Genomic DNA, 17,132 nt, shown 5'->3' with positions numbered 1-17,132 from the left:
GTACTTTTTCACAATTGTCATGTTAATTTTAAGCTAACATCAGTTTCTTTTGTACATTATTGTTATTGTTACTAGTGATTGAAAAGTTTCTTTTTGACCTTCGGTCTTTTGTTCCCTTAGAATTTTTATCTTTTAGTTTAAGAATTATGTTTATTTCTCTGTTAAATTTTCATCGGCTGACACGGGACCCGATCCAGAAAAGGGATTTTGACTGAAGGAAAATCTATTTCTGGAGAGGGACCGTGTCACCCGATGACCCACCTCCACCATGTGTCATGTCCCTCCCATAGTAAACATCATTCTGGTGGGGTGCTGCTTTCATGGAATGCGGCTAGCGGTGTTTTTGTGTGCTGTCCACGGGTGGTACATGGGTTTGTAACGGCACCTCCCTGGGGACTTTTGACCTTGGGATCTCTATAGGATAAGGTTCCGTGTTTTTGTAGTTCACCCTTTTCCATACACGACTCCATCTGATGGAGCTCGCTCTGGGGGTAGTAACCCAGCATTTCATTTAGCTTCTCTGGTATCTAGCAACGGAATTACCTAGAAATAAGTGCTGAATGGACTTTTTCATCGGGTGACACGGTCCCTCTCCAGAAATAGATTTTTCCTTCGTCAAAATCCCTTAATTACATCATGTATTTGCTGAAGTCAGAAGATAAGGATAGTTGATCTTGGCACCTTCACTTACAGATTTGTTCAACCTCTGAAGAAGCTTGATCATAGTCCTTTCTCGACTTATTGAAATTGGTGCTGCTCTGTTCTATCTTCTCGCACCTTTGAAAAAAGTAAGACATCTTTGGTACCCATTTACATCTGGAAGCTTACACATTTTGTCATTCTACGTTTTGAAAGTGATCAGTGACATGTATCATTCCACTTCTATGGTCCTGTGGTGCCAATGACAGTATGATGTCTATGTTGCCGCCGTTAAGACTAGACTTTCAACCCAATGCTAACGACTCATTCGTTACCTTTGAGTTGGTCGAGAAACGGTGTCCAAATTGTCACTTCTCTGACTAGTGAGATGATCAGATGAGCGTACCCTGTGACTTTCTGGTGGACATCAGTATGTTTCGGACCAGAGGCATCGGTCTGTCCATGGCATTCAGGAAGAACCTGTCGGTCAAGTATTAGGATGGAATGTAATGGTACAGATCATGTTAATTTCCTTTTACCTTGGGACGTTGGCCATAGGTCCTTTGACTCCTTTTCCTTAGATCGTATGGTGGATGCTTAACAAGTCATGTAGTTCACCCAGCTCTTGAGGGACAGGTTGCACCTTGCCCAAGATGTGCGGCTGCTAGGAGGTGTGTGGGACTGGTCTCCTCCCTTTTTCCTGTCTTCCTTCTTCTTCCAGTGGACAGAGGAACAATGAACGAACCGTCACATGCTGGACTGGCGTGCATGCTGGTGATCTAGATGACTTGAGTATCAGTAGAATCTAGCTCTATTTGTCCTAGTAGATGCAAATCCTTCATTCCCTCTAGGAAGGGGAGAGAGGGACTGACTATGAGCAAACCTGTTGGTTACTCTTAGCTTTATAGTCTCCGACACTGGTTTACTGTATAGTCTCCGACCCTGGGAGTTCATCCAAACATTTTTGAATCAAGGATATTACATTTCTTTAATTTGATATTCTCAGAAGTCTGATGATTGAAAATCTCTCTTGTTCAATAGATCAGAGGTATGGTCTCCTTCCTTTGCTCTTTCTTGACCAGGAAGAGAGTACCTAGGTGAGCCGAACTACCATTTCAGTTCAGAGATTTACTAGGAATCCTCCCTCCAAAAGTAAGTCTTCCATATGTAAAGACTGAGGGTTTGTATTCGTGTAGAACAAATGACAAATTTTTAAAGTAATTTGTATTTTTCCTAACATACAAACCTGAGGTCTTTACATCAGGGGCCTACCTCTTACCACCCCTCATTCTCTTACTGGGCCAAAAGGTAAACTACTAGAACTGAATGTATACTGACCTGGTGGGTGGTGCTTCTGGCCCTACCATCAGTAACTGTTACCATATCCTCCTTGCAAAGTTTAATGGCCGCTGAAAATTAATCCTCTATGTAAAGACCTCAGGTTTGCATGTTAGGAAACATACAAATTACTCAAGTCTGTTTTTTTCATTCACCATACCCTGATTCAAAGTTATGTTTCTTCAAGAAATTTTTAGGAGAAGCATTATTGGTTTTATTAACTTGGTAGTGTCACCATACACTTTCATTTCTTTAAATTGCTAAATTCCAATTCACATGACTCAAAAATGTGTCTTCTTTAACATGAACATATTCGCTGTGCAAGTTACATAATGTGGCTTCATTCAATATTTAAAAGATAATGGTTCCAGTAGTAAAAGGATGTGTGCTTAGGATGAAAAATTCAGAGCTACTGCATATGAAATGCATATACTGTAGATGCATATGTATATGCATGTGTGGATTTGTTGGATTCATCTATGTGGATGTTCAGTGCTGCTTCCAAGGCACTCAAGGAACACAAAATAACATGTTCCTGTGAACACAAAATTTAATCTTAAAAACGATTCTTTTCTGTAAATTTAATTCATTCTATAATAATTATTTTCTTAGTTTTACCACACATTGTGATCAGAAATTTTTTCAATTCTGTAGTCTTATGGCACAGATGTAAATCTTTCAGAAGAGAAAATATGAAAAATGCATTGCCAGTTCAGCACATAATGGGCTAGTTGTACCAAAATATTCTGCTGTGGACTTCTTGGCTTATGAGCCAAGTTGTATAGGTTTTCTTTATGAGCCTGTATATGTTTGATGACATTTTGCTTCTAAAACTTGAAACAAGTTTTCCTGTTACAGAACTTTTTGTTTAGTTACCAGTGTTATTAACATCAGGATTGTTGGTGCCAGGACTTTTCCTTATTGATTGTTCACTTCTTCAGCCATTTTAGAATATAAAATGCTTTGAAGGTGAAGAAAACTTGAATATATATTGTATTTGTGTAAATTTGAAGCATCGCTTAGAATACGAAGATGTTCTATGGTTAGCCCTATGAGAGTCAAGTGTTTTGACTTATATCAAATGTTTATAGTAATAATGACAGAGTAATATTTTTTGGACTAGTTGCATATTATTCAGTGGATTCAAGTTCCTTTATGGTCTTTAATGCTAAGGTTAATTTGATCAAAATGGCAAAAGCAGCCTTTTTTATGCTGTGATTATAAGATGTGATAAAAGGTACCCAAGTTCTAGCTAAACGAGGTCTTTTCCCCAGCTAGTATTCTTGGCAAAATTCCAAAATGTATCAGTTGCAGGGGACCTGCAAAGCTGAGGTTATTTTTTTATTATTTAAGTGGTAGTTTCCTTCTGTCTCTGTGACACCATTATTTTTATGAATACAGTGAGGTCTCCCCTCAGCTCAGCTTTAAATTAAAAGTAACTACACTATATTGTAAAAAAGTTCAAAATGCAGTGGACATTTTTTGTTTCCAGAAGCATCAAATTCCATTTTAGTATAGCTCTGTATACCTTTTCTTTAAAGTGTGTTCGAGGACCATTTGTACTTGAATTGCAAATTATTTTCAGCTTTTATTTTTAAGAGAGGTGTTCCATATTCCTCACACTTATTTTGATAAAACAATGAAGCATAGTGAAGTTAGCCTTCTAATGTATTAAGGTTCATGCAAAATTTTGGTACAATATTCTTGTTTCACATGGCTAGTTGAAAGAAATTGTTTTGGAAGACCAAAAGCTGCTAATGGGGACCCAGTATTCTTATTGTCTTTAGCAGAATCAGTTCAAAGGTGGTGGCATTTGTACTAATGAAAAAAAGGAGGGCAGTTATGCTTACCAGTGTGTAGATGGCATGCGTTGAAATTTGTCATAATTGTAGTGTACAGGATGTTAGTGATTTTGTCACAGAATGCTATTTTAATATCCATGTGTAGTAGGCAAGACGAATAATATTGACCTGCAAGTTTACTTTTGTAATGGAATGGTAATGCATTTTATGAATAAACTGAGATGTTGAATTCATTTTTTTTTTACATAAGTGACTAAGGCAACAAATCAAATAATTACCCTGAAATGATTCCATACAAAGTACAAACCAATATTTTGAACTATCCACCATACTTGGCAATTAGTCCGTTTTCCATTGTTCTCATCATTACATTTTTTCACCAATGCTTTTTATTTTACTGTACAGGCAGTCCCCGGTTATTGGCAGGGTTCCTTTCTGAGGGTGTGATGATAACTGAAAATTGCCGCTAACGGAAAATCGGCGATTTTTGGGGCTTACCGGATTTTTGGTTACCAGCGCCTCTGTTAAGCATATATTGGTGCCAATACCCAATTATTGGCGCCTATAAGGGGAATTCAGTGATTTTCGTTGCTAGACAAGTGCCGTAAAACTGGATCATCGTTAACCGGGAACTGCCTGGTACTTGGTTTTTTTATTAATGATCTTCTGTTAAACTTACAGTGCAATTTGTTTAAGCTGCTGACTTTGCCATCTTTGGTGGTGGTGCTGCTGCTTTGTAATGGGATTATAATTCAAAATTCCCTTATCCAAAACAGTTTAACTTTATTCTATCACAACAAAGTGGGGTCTGTCAATTTTACGCATTTTGCTTAGAGTCCCACACAAACCTTGTACCCTTAATGGATGGGAATTCTCATATGAGTATAACAGGTTTTGGGTGATGGACGGGAATCCTCATATGAGTATTACTATTATGCGCATTTGGTTTGGATGAATTTAGTGGGGAAAATGTTCATAGCACTTCAATGGGCCATAAATGGCTTATGGCAACTATGTAGCTCAGCTCGGGAGAGATAATGATCAGTATGCCTTGAGATTTCAGAGGGGGGGGAATGTACATTAATGGGACTCTACCGCTCCAGGACATCTTTATATTTATTTGCTCATAAATATACCCAAGGACTGCTGTTGGTTTTAGTTCTTATCTTTTATGACAGTATGTCAGCTATGATTGTAATTTTGCAAGGAAAAGTTTAAAGAAATATTAGAAAAAACATGTATACCTCACAAAAAATTACTGCATCTCCCCATCTCAGTAAATCTCGTAAATATTTACAACAAATATACTCAGAGTTCTTATCTGTTATAATAGTGTGAACTGTAATTATGATTTTACAAAAAATGAATTATTAGAAGAATATACATAACTTGGTAAAATTAACATATTTTTATGAGTATACTGTAAAAGAAGCCCACACAGGGTTGTAAATAGTCACTTTCAACCTCCCGTGGAAGGTAGGGAAAAATGTTTAGATTTTTTTTTTTACATCATGTGCATTTGCATATCTTCCTGTTTCCACCGATGTGTTTTTTCTTAAATTGGCCAACCTTAAAGTCTGCCTGGTCTGGGTGTGCTTGGATATATATTTAGCCCGTCCCTTAAGGGTTAAAGCACACTTATAGAGGTCCATGTCTTAGTGACCCTTGTCATAGGATAAGAGGCAAGTAACCATTTTGCAAAGGTCACTGATCTTGTTCAATGTGCTTGATGTCATGTAACTTTTCATCTGTTCTCTTTGATCTCTCCAACTTCTGTAACTTAATGTTGCTCTGATTTTCATCTCTTGCTTCAACATGAGCCCTTACATCAAGCCATATGAGAGCAAGGTAATGTTAAATTATTTTGAAAACCATATAGGAAGAGACCAGAAGGAATGGGTGAAGTGATAGGCAGAAAGCAACATAGATGGGAGACAAAGGGGTGCTGCAGTGAACATTTAAGGCATTGATGTGCTGTGTCATGTCCACCAGAAGCAGTAACCTGCAACAGGGACTACAAAGTGAGGCTGTTAGAAAGTTTCTTTCCACAAAAACTCCAAGTTGACATCTGAGGGATTGAGATGGTTTCAATTCCATTTTTTATATTTATTTTACAAATCATACATAAGAAATTTTTTTTCACTTGCGTCAATCATCCCAAAGTTCTTCTAGCACATGAGAAGAAAAAAGTTACACAAGTTAAAAAAGGAAATAATACACTTTCAAAGGAAATTCAACTACCTAATTCTTGCTACAGTGCTAATCTTCACTCAGTGGGGTAGCCTCTGAAGAAAGGGAAAAAAAATTTTTTGGACTAACAGATCACTGTTACAGAATTATCAATAAAACTTAATGAACCATAACCCATATTTCACACACAGCAAAACACATACACAACATCACCACTCATAAAGGCAGCTTACAATTTATATAAATTTTCTGTATGAAAATTCAAAACACTTCACTGTGATATTATTTTCAAAATTTTAATGGCTGTATGCTGCCTGAGTATGAAACAAGCCTTGTAAGAGTGCTTGCAATACTTTAAAGCAAACCACGTTCCTCTTTTGAATTGAAAAATTAATCTCTTGAAAAGAATAGAGAATAGTTTTACTATTTCATTGGTTACATTTAAAGTTATTCACTGAAAAAGAAGAGCACTTTAACACCAAAGAATTCTAAATTCAACAGGTGCCTCTGTTGAATATACAGTACCGCACTAGTGTTTTCATGTTTAACTACATTTTAGTTGATACCTCAAGAAAACAGGGTTACAAATTTGGACGGACAGACATGGAAAAAAGTTTTAAAAACAATACTGTTCTTTCCCTGTTGATCAAAACTACTATTTTCTTCATGTACTTGCAAACTGTCTTTATTACAATTTATGCTGAATACATTACCGCACATTTAGCCTAAATGGATATGATCACTTGCACTCAATCTAGGAATGGGACCAACATATAGAAAATCAGCCTGTCCTCTATTCTGAATCTAAAGCAAAGCAAGCAAACACAAAATTTTGGGTAGGATAGATGGTAGGGATGTTACAATGGCACTACCAAATATAGTCATTCCTCATATACTTTGAAGTATTTATTTTGTTGGTAAAAACTATTCCCTTACTAGAGCTTGTCCCTTCATAATGAAGCAGTGCTCCTGGAAGAGAATGTTTTGCTCTCTCTGCGAAATATGAAGCGTGACCAAAACTGGTTTAAGGAAAGACTTTTCACATTTGATGAGGAGAGCACTATGAAAATACGTCCAAGGTGCTCCAATTGTTTGAGACAAAGTATCCAAAGTTCATGTCACAAGACAACTTAAAAACATAAATTTCATACAGAATATTCGTCTGCAATAGTAAGAACTTTGGTTATGAATGAAAAAGTAGCATCCCATACAATTCTTTAAAACACAAGTAATTCTGGGCAACTGTATCCTAGTGAAAAGTAGCAGCTAAATTTTACAAAATTATAATCTTGAGCTACTCTTCTACTTTTGGAAATAAAAACACCTAAAAACACTAGAAATATTTGGTAACTATATACAAATGCTGTAAAAGAAACTCATGACCAAGCACCTGCTATAATTCAGGGCTGACTCATTTACAATTATGAGTATGAAAGCTTAAGAGAAAATTTGAATTGTGCAATTACTTATTTAAAATAGTTTACGACTGACTTTGTTAGATAACCTGTGACTTTCACTGTGAACTATAGATTTGCATTTCTTTGCAGTTGAAATTTTGGGTAAATTTGTCCTGGGGCACAGAGAAAGTTCTAACAAAAATACGTCAAAAATTTAAAGAAATCTATACTATGCCAATATGTCCCCCAAAACAAAATACAAATATTTTTCTTTGTCTTGCAATTCTGTCATTGTCTGCTCATACTATACTGTTTATTGAGAAATCTATCAAATAAACATAAACCTTCAATGCTGGAGGGAAAATTGTAAAATAGAACATCTTAAAAGCCAAACAAAGTAATAAAATTTCACAATTAATAAGGCTCCATCAACCAAAATTTTAAAGGATGCAAAGGACAAGTGTGAATAAAACACCACTTAATTTAAACATTACCCTGAAAGTTGTGTCATCAATTCAAGTAGCTTTAGTAATTTGAGCATTGAGTTTCATTTTCATCCATGCCAATGGCATTTACAGTGACTACTTTTCCAATATGACTTTGTGGCTTTTTAAATACTTTCCAACATGGAAAATGTATATTGAGAAACCATTTGGTTGTTGCACATGAACAGTCTTAGTATTATTATAATCCCATGTGCAAAACAAAAAACATAACATTTCACACCTGGTAAAGTGCAAAAACCTGTACTGTAACTGAATAAAGCAAAGGACAACACAGTTAAGATAAAGCTCGGTGGAAAGTATGATAAAGAAAGTTACCTAAAGTTACTGGTAAACAGTCCTACTTATGAAAATAAGTAGTAAGCATAAGTCAAGACAAACAAATGTAAAACTTCAGTGAAAAGAGATTTTAAACTCTAAAGAGGAGGAAGTATATCTTCTGTCCAGTTATTCAGCTAAATAAAAAAAAAATTAAATCTAGAAAATTTTTGGATGGCAACTGAAATACACTCCTTTTCATATGCTCACATCACTATAAAAGATGATATCATGGATTTTGCTGATCAGATAGTTTGTTCTTCAGGTTTCTCACAAACCTTGTCAAATTGTATTTCAAGCCTCTGTCACTTATAAACTGAGGAATCGGTGGCATGTGAGGGTAAGTAAAGATTACAGGTGATAATGTGACCTCTTCAATATACCTGGAAATGATTACTAATGAGCAGGATACTGCCAATATAAACCTACCTGGATGCAGAGACGGTAAGGTTGCTCACTCAGGGTATGTTTCAGAGTCGAAGTTAAGTTATAAGTTTCTGCATCCCTGCTACCAGCCTTCTATTCACTGGGGTATTAAAAACAGGCACTTTGATGGAAGAGTAACTCTGTCAATATTAACCACACTTGTGTCCTCGGTAGACATCAAAGATCATTGTAGCCCTCACTTCTACGTTATTCCTATTTCTTTTATCACTGTCAAAACCTGACAGACATATGACTGTACATGGTGAGGAAGGTGAGCCTTTGAAGGGCTGAACTCACAACCTGGTCTGCATGCATTCATAATTATATGAGTGTTACTTATTCTCATTTTTGTTGGTTAAGATTATATATGTACTGTACCATTTATTTTGCTCCCTTTATCTTCTTACCTACAGTATCAAATATTCTTCTGACATCTCCACTACATATTACATCTACAGTAATTCCATTGGGAATATTTATGGAAAATATGACTAGTATATTTACGACTCTGCTGATCTTGACCAGAGAAGATATAGTATTCAAATGATAGACTAGTGAAGAGAATAATTCTTCTCTGCTGATCTTGACCAAAGAAAATATAGGACTAAAATGACAGACTAGTAAAAGGAATAATTCTTCATGTCAAAATTGGTAAAAACCATCAAGAATATTAAGATATACCTTTCAGTAATTCAATCTACATAAGAAATCAAATATATTAGAAAGCTTGTTCAAAGTTTACACAAAAAAATCCTAAAACATTCAAGCATAACGATAAATATGATTACATCAAATGAGTGAATTTCCAATTCAAAACATTATGCTGCAAAAATATTTCAGGAGTTTCACATTCCCAAATACAGTAAAGTCCCAGAATTCCAACAACAAACCCCTAAGAAAAAACAGCTGATTAACCAACTCACCAACAGGGTTCCTTAATGAACTGAATAACTGGAATATTCCTGTGCCAAGTTCAGGGAGAATTCTTGTGCATAGAACAAGACTCCTAGTCGAGAACACTGGCCTGATGACTTCAAATTGATTCACACATTCATTGCAACCAGAGGTGTGTTTCTTTACCCTAAAAAGTGCGCTGTATTGTATAATGTCTGAAAAGGTAAGTGGTGTGGCATTACTGAACAAAAGTTACAATCAGTTTTCATTTGAAGATGAGGGAGCTAAAATCACCATGCAATTGAAGATGCACATGTTCACACAACTAATCTGAAATACGATGTGAAGTCATTAAAAAATGGGATACATATTAAAGAGTTATGCCCAGATTTCATTCTCTCTCTGCGGCATTTACTCTACAGTGAAAAGTCTTTCCTCTCTTGCTCTCAATTAGGAAGAAAATGATATAACACTATGATTCAGAAAGTAAACAATTCTTTCACCATTTTGGCAACCATGATACCATTCATAATATGCACATAAATGGTATGAAATTTGAGCCATATTGGCCTGGCACTGTAGCCAGAATACCATTCAACACAAACAGGCTGAAAAGGCCAATAACTTTCTATGCAAGCTTCAAAACAATATAATGTCCATGTATAACAAGGAGCAAAAGATGGCTACAAATTACCGCATGTTAAACAATGAAGAAATATAATGCCCATAAGTGTTTTCACTTATCAAGATAGTGTTGTGCTTCTTCATTAAACCATAATTTTGTGAGATAAACCAATTCAGGGGGGTCGTCATTAAAAAACAAAGGCTATGTAATAGGAAAATAATTTGTACAGCAACACCACCCTCTGCCCCTAAAAAGAGGATGGACAAAACAGATAGTGCAAGATACTACTTTTGTTGGAATTTTAACAATTTTCTACCTCAAAACTATCAAGGAGACTCTTAACACTTATGCACACACACTACTTATTTACTTAATTGGACAAAACAGGTTATACTAACAGTAAAAAGAATGCTGAAGAATCAAATAAGCCCTCTTTCCTGAAGGGACTTCAAAACAAACTCCAGGACTAGATGCGGACAACAAATTTGACATAAAATATCACAAAGTAATGGAAAAATGAACACCAACACACCAGCACCAGAAAACCATACTTTAAACATTGATCCTTGCCATTATGACAGTTTCTCAAATAAAGTACTTTGCTCCATTTTTCCCTTCTTTATCCCAAAATGGTTTATCTCCATCATAAACAGACTGGAACTTGTTACCTCTGATTTTCACACAAGATCCAAGCGGGTACCACCTTCAATTTACAATACATTTCACATTTGTCTGAAGGGACGACTTAAGACTGCCCCTACATAGTAATTCCTCAATGTAAAGCTGGTGAGAAAAAATCTAGAAGTGGATTATCAAAATAGTATGCATAAATTTTACATGACCAAGGCATTTTCCTTTGTATCACATCATCTCTGCAGCAACACACTGAGTCTTCAACATTAGTCATAAAAATGACAAAGGATAGATAAGTGTATTCCTTCCATACAAATATTTTTATGCCACTTTACTATCAAATAATAGAATTTCTAATCAGATCATAAGCACATTACAACAGTCCACAAAAGCCAACATAAATCCTAAAGAAGCAAAACTTCCACAAGTGTACATTAATGAGGCAAAACTCCCATGCGTAAATTAGCATCTTTGTATAGTAGTGTTCAAACCTGATCACATTTACAAAGCTCCCAATACAGAAGTACTTATCTAGATATTTCACACATTTTATGAAGAGGTCTTCTAACTGAAACCATAGAGTGCAAAGGCCAGCATTAACTTTTAAAACACCTCTTCAGATGAACAGGGAGTAATGTCACTACATGGTAACGACAATACTACTGCGGAAGTCTCTTTTCACAGGATTCTTGGCTTTTACACAAATGTTGAGCTTCAACCAGTCTGCATATTTATATATCATAGTAAATTAAATAATTGAAATGCTTTTTCTATAAACTACAATATTCTAACCCCTCTTCCCACCCTCCAGTAACTTTAAATACAGTACAATTTTTACATTCTGGTTTATTCAGAGTATTTCTCAAATTTTGGTGAGCTTAACATTACATATGAAAAAAATGTACTTTTTGCTCCTGTAAACTAAATTTCCCCTAGATGACAATGATGATTATGATGATAATAATGAAAATATAAAAAACTGACTGCCCATAACTTATGAATGGATTATGTTTCAATGAACCATTTGTACAGCAAAATGGATGTATCTACGAAATTGCAAAAAGATGTAAACTGTTTTTATTTTAAATCTTCCTTACTACAGTATTATACAGGTATACATCAGGTAAAAATTTTCAGTGTAAAAGACGGAAGTCAGATACAGTCTCTATTATAAAATTAAATGTACTGTGTTATGTAAGTTGTGCTTTAAATTCACTGACAAGTGAAAGTAATACCATACACGAATTCATGAATTCAATCTCAATAAATATGGCCTCTTTGTATATCAAGAGAACTAAGAACCTGAGTGTTATAACCTCTTCCTTCAATATTTTACCTCTTGATATGCAAGCTATCAAAAGAAAATTTAAAATGACTACAAACATGGTATTCTTGTAACTGTCAATTTTTATCCCCAATTGCTGGCTACTGATGAGATCTGACAGAAATACCACAAAATAACTTTCATGTGGCATGGACGATGTCTTAACATTACAAATGTTCTATTAATTTCCATGTGAAATAAGATTTTTTTTTCTTAGGGTATAAGATAAATTTAACGTTAACTATTCCATAAATAACTGACTATAATGGCTAGGCTTAATTATTCATTTAGTCTAATATAAAATATAAAGTGATGACGACAAAATAAAACCCAACCATGTTCTTTCCATGTGGAAAAAACAATATCTACAATAATCTTTAACACCCTCTAGGAAAATTAATAGAACCTCTTCCGTTGCTGTTCTTTATGCTTGACGTAAAAGAGACCCCCTATAAAGACTGCACCACATATGGCACAGACACCAAACACCAGGAGCACTAGCTGCTTCCAAACAGACAACGAAGATGGCTTGGGGTCATCAACATGATCTCTTGGAGGCTCCATGTATAAAGCGGAAGGCATGATATTAGCTCGATCTTCTAAAATATCCTGAAATGAAAGAAATCTTCAGGCCAAAGTCTGATATTTAATGAAAATCCCAAAAGCAAGCTTTAAAAAACCCAAAACAACAATTAAAAGAACTGCTCAAAGTCTGAACTATCTTGAAAATGAAGAACAATTTTTGAACTTTCATACTTTATTACTTAACTTCAAAGAATGAAAAATTATCTTGAAATTGAAAACCAATGAATAGTTAAGAGAGGAATTTTAATAAAAACTGAAAATTCTACAAATCTTGGAATTAAAAATTGAGTCTTCAAAAAAGCTAAAAAGATCCTGAAATGGAGGAAACGCTTAAACCAACAGTGGTACTTAACCCTTAAACGCCGAGCCTCTATTTACAAAAACGTCTCCCGTATGCCGGCGGCGTTTGGTGAGTTAGCGCCGAAGCGGAAAAAAAGTTTTTTTTGTAAAAATCACAGCACGCTTAGTTTTTAAGATTAAGAGTTCATTTTTAGCTCCTTTTTTTTGTCATTGCCTGAAGTTTAGTATGCAACCATCAGAAATGAAAAAAAGATCATTATCATATATAAATATTGGAATATATAACTGCGAAAAAAAAAAATTCTTATATAATTGTATACAAATCGCGCTGTAAGCACAACGGTTAAAGCTATTGAGTGAATTTTTTTTAGTTGTATTGTACACTAAATTGCGATGATTTTGGTATATAACAAATTGTAAAACGATCAAAGCAACACAGAGAAAATATTATCACAAAATGATGCATGAATTCGTAACGCTCAGACGTAAAAAATGTTTTTTTTTTAAAATTCACCATAAATCGAAATATTGTGCTAGAGACTTCCCGTTTGTTGAAAAATGAAGCTAATTGATTGAATATTACTAGAATGTAAGTGTTTTAGCTTACAATTGCAGTTTTCGACCATTTCGGTCGAGTTAAAGTTGACCGAAAGTCGAATTTTTTCTATTTATCGTGATTTATATGAAAATATTTCAAAACTGATAAAAGCTGCAACCATGAGTTATTTTTGTTGTATTGTACATGAAATTGCGCACATTTTCATATATAAAACTTTATGTAATGACTAATATAAAACGGTGCAAATATTATGACAACGAGACGAAAGAATTTCTGAGATGTTCGGCCGAGTTACAGCAAGAGATGTAAGGAAAATGTTTTTTCAAAAATTCACCATAAATCGAAATATTGTGCTAGAGACTTCCAATTTATTGCAAAATGAAGGTAAACGATTGAATATTACTAGAATGTAAGAGTTTTAGCTTACAATTGCGTTTTTTTACCATTTCGGTCGAGTTAAAGTTGACCGAAGGTTGAAATTTTGGCAGTTATCGTGATTTATGTGAAAATATTTCAAAAGTGATAAAAGCTACAACCATGAATTATTTTCTGTTGTATTGTACATGAAATTGCGCACATTTTCATATATAAAAGTTTATGTAATGACTAATGTAAAACGATGCAAACATTACGACAACATGACGAAAGAATTTCCGAGATGTTCGCCGAGTTACGCGCGCAGACGTAAGGAAAAGAGTTTTTTTTTTTCAGAAATTCACCATAAATCGAAATATTGTGCTAGAGACTTCCAGTTTGTTGCAAAATGAAGGTACATGATTGAATATTACTAGAATGTAAGAGTTTTAGCTTATAATTGCGTTTTTTTACCATTTCGGTCGAGTTAAAGTTGACCGAAGGTTGAAATTTTGGCAGTTATCAAGATTTATATGAAAATATTTCAAAACTGATAAAAGCTACAACCATGAGTTATTTTCTGTTGTATTCTACATGAAATTGCGCACATTTCCATATATAAAACTTTATGTAACGACTAATATAAAACAGTGCAAACATTACGACAACGTGACGAAAGAATTTCTGGCGCGGACGGAAGGAAAAAGTTTTTTTCAAAAATTCACCATAAATCGAAATATTGTGCTAGAGACTTCCAATTGGTTGCAAAATAAAGGTAAATGATTGAATATTACTAAAATGTAAGAGTTTTAGCTTACAATTGCGTTTTTTGACCATTTCGGTCAAGTCAAAGTTGACCGAAGGTTGAAATTTTGGCAGTTATCATGATTTATATGAAAATATTTCAAAACTGATAAAAGCTACAACCATGCGTGATTTTCTGTTGTATTGTACATGAAATTGCACACATTTTCATATATAAAACTTTATGTAACAGCTAATATAGAACAGTGCAAAAATTACGACAAAATGACGAAAGAATTTCTGAAATTTTCGGCCGAAGTTACTGTCTTTGGCGTAAGAAAAAAAGTTTTTTCAAAAATTCACCATAAATCGAAATATTGTGCTAGAGACTTCCAATTTGTTGCAAAATGAAGGTACATGATTGAATATTACTAGAATGTAAGAGTTTTAGCTTACAATTGCATTTTTCGACCATTTCGGTCGAGTCAAAGTTGACCGAAGGTTGAAATTTTTTGTAGTCGACGTACGGTACGTCCACCTGGCACCCAACAGACAATTTTAGTCGACGTATGATAAGTCCAGTAGGTGTTTAAGGGTTAATGAAAGTACTTCAATGCAAGGAATATGCACTGAGTTAATTATGAGTCCTGTTATTAAAAACTTCCTACCATAAATGGTCACAAAATAAGCAGAGCCTGACCTCATTTTTTTTATAATATTGGAATTTTTCTCTTAACTCCTTTCCTTTTTTTGAAAAAAATATCCCCTTTTCACTAGGTCAGCCAACTGGTTCTATGCTAAACTGCAGATGGTACACTTGAAGGCTCTAAATTAAAAGGTCTACTAACTTGAGTAGGATAAAGAAAAAACTTAAATTTTTTTTTATCTTTCTTGTTGCCATCTAGCCTTGGCTAGACAGGACATAAACCTGGCAGTTCCAGTGGCTTAAAAAAAAAAAAAAAAAAATACGCTCAAAATTTGTTCAAACATTACCTAATCCTGAAAAGTATATGGCATGACCCTAAGTTTTATATATAATAAAGTACATCAACCCAACTGACTTTTTATTTTTTCTTCATATTACTTTGCTTTTAGTTCTGTGCTTTAGTTGACGTTGTTAACTTTAACTGCTTATTGCATTTGGATTTGGCTGATGTCATTAGCTTTAACTATGAAGGTGTTGTAAGTTTCTATACTGAGGGCATTATTGTTAAAGTGAATCATTATTATGGTGCAATCATTAAACAGGACCAAAGTTATCTTAGACTCATAAGCATTAACTCAAGGGCTTAATCTTAAATGAGGAAAAAAAAAAAAAACTGAGTAAAGTTTAAGATATTGGACAGCCAGGTAAGAAGAAAAAACTTACATCATCTGGGGTTGTGAGGTCATATAATTTGAGAGAGACGATATCATGGGCATCACTTAGGTCACCTGTAGCAGCAGACACACCAAAGTAATAACCAGTTGGCAAGAAAACACCATTTACTGTGAAGCAATCCTTATATGCCATCTTGTTGTCTATATCAACTGACACTGTAACAAAGAATACAGCGACAATCAGTTCCTTGGCTACTATCCGAAAAGTAGGCACTATGCATAAAATTTATTATAAAAAGCTAAACAAAGCAAATTTTTAAAAGTAATTTGTATTTTTCCTAGGTAAGTGAACCCCCCGTATTTGCGGGGGATGCATACCACACACCCCCTGTGAGTAGCTAAAATCCGCAAATACTTAAAACCCCTCTAAAAACACTTAGAACTGCCCATTTTGATAGCTTAAACCCAGAAAAACCCTGTAAAAATGCTTATACCCGAGTATTTTAATAGTTTTATCACAAAAAGGGCATTTATTCATGAAAATTATATGAAAATACAGTAATTAGTGAATATTTCTCAGTGAAAAATACCGCAAATGAGCGAATTTTCCTCGAAAAATGGCTAGATATGTTCCACAGAGAAACCCACGAATGCATATGAGTCCACGAATACGGGGGGTTTATTGTATATAAACAAGAGCATTTTATACAGACACCACCCTACTTACGAGCATTCAAGTTAAGAACAGACAGGGTCAAAAGTTCAAATTTTGCTCTATGTGCCTAGACAGGGTCAAAAGTTCACATTTTGCTCTATGTGCCTATTCTGCTAGCAAGAAGTTTTGCAAAGAACAGAAGAACTTGAGGTAGAAGAACCTGTTCTTTTAACTCCTTTCCTGATTATCCTAAGTATTCTTGTTATTAACTACCATATATTCTTCTAACGATCATGAGAATACTCGTTCATACTCTTAAAATATTCCTACTTATTTCTATCTTCCCAATTTAACTCTGTCTGTGATGAATTCCCACTTTCTATATTTAGCATGTATTTTTGTCAATATATGGCAGTGTGCATTGTTTACTTTATGAACTTCCAATGTCAGACGCTGCTCCTGTGCAATTCTCTCAAAGTTCATAACTTTCAAAGTAAGGAGAAAATGTTAAATTTTAAATACTGCT

The 17,132-nt window shown here is 34.6% G+C and overlaps 1 protein-coding gene across 2 annotated transcripts in view; it reads right to left on the bottom strand.

Annotated features, from left to right (window-relative positions):
• Window positions 1-5,870: 5,870 nt before the first annotated feature.
• Window positions 5,871-17,132, bottom strand: part of LOC136827970 (vesicular integral-membrane protein VIP36) — a 77,492-nt gene continuing 66,230 nt past the window's right edge. For both annotated transcript variants that reach the window (XM_067085549.1, XM_067085548.1), the window contains exons 5-6: window positions 16,001-16,167; window positions 5,871-12,698 (exon numbers count right to left, since the gene is read on the bottom strand). In XM_067085549.1, coding sequence (XP_066941650.1) covers window positions 12,486-12,698; window positions 16,001-16,167 — 380 coding nt within the window. In that variant the 3' untranslated portion in view covers window positions 5,871-12,485. The remainder of the gene's footprint in view (window positions 12,699-16,000; window positions 16,168-17,132) is intronic.

This window comes from Macrobrachium rosenbergii, chromosome 42 (assembly GCF_040412425.1).
Source record: "Macrobrachium rosenbergii isolate ZJJX-2024 chromosome 42, ASM4041242v1, whole genome shotgun sequence".
NCBI classification, from domain to species: Eukaryota; Metazoa; Arthropoda; class Malacostraca; order Decapoda; family Palaemonidae; genus Macrobrachium; species Macrobrachium rosenbergii.
Note: the sequence above shows the minus strand (reverse complement) of the source record. Positions and strands in the feature narration are given on the sequence as shown.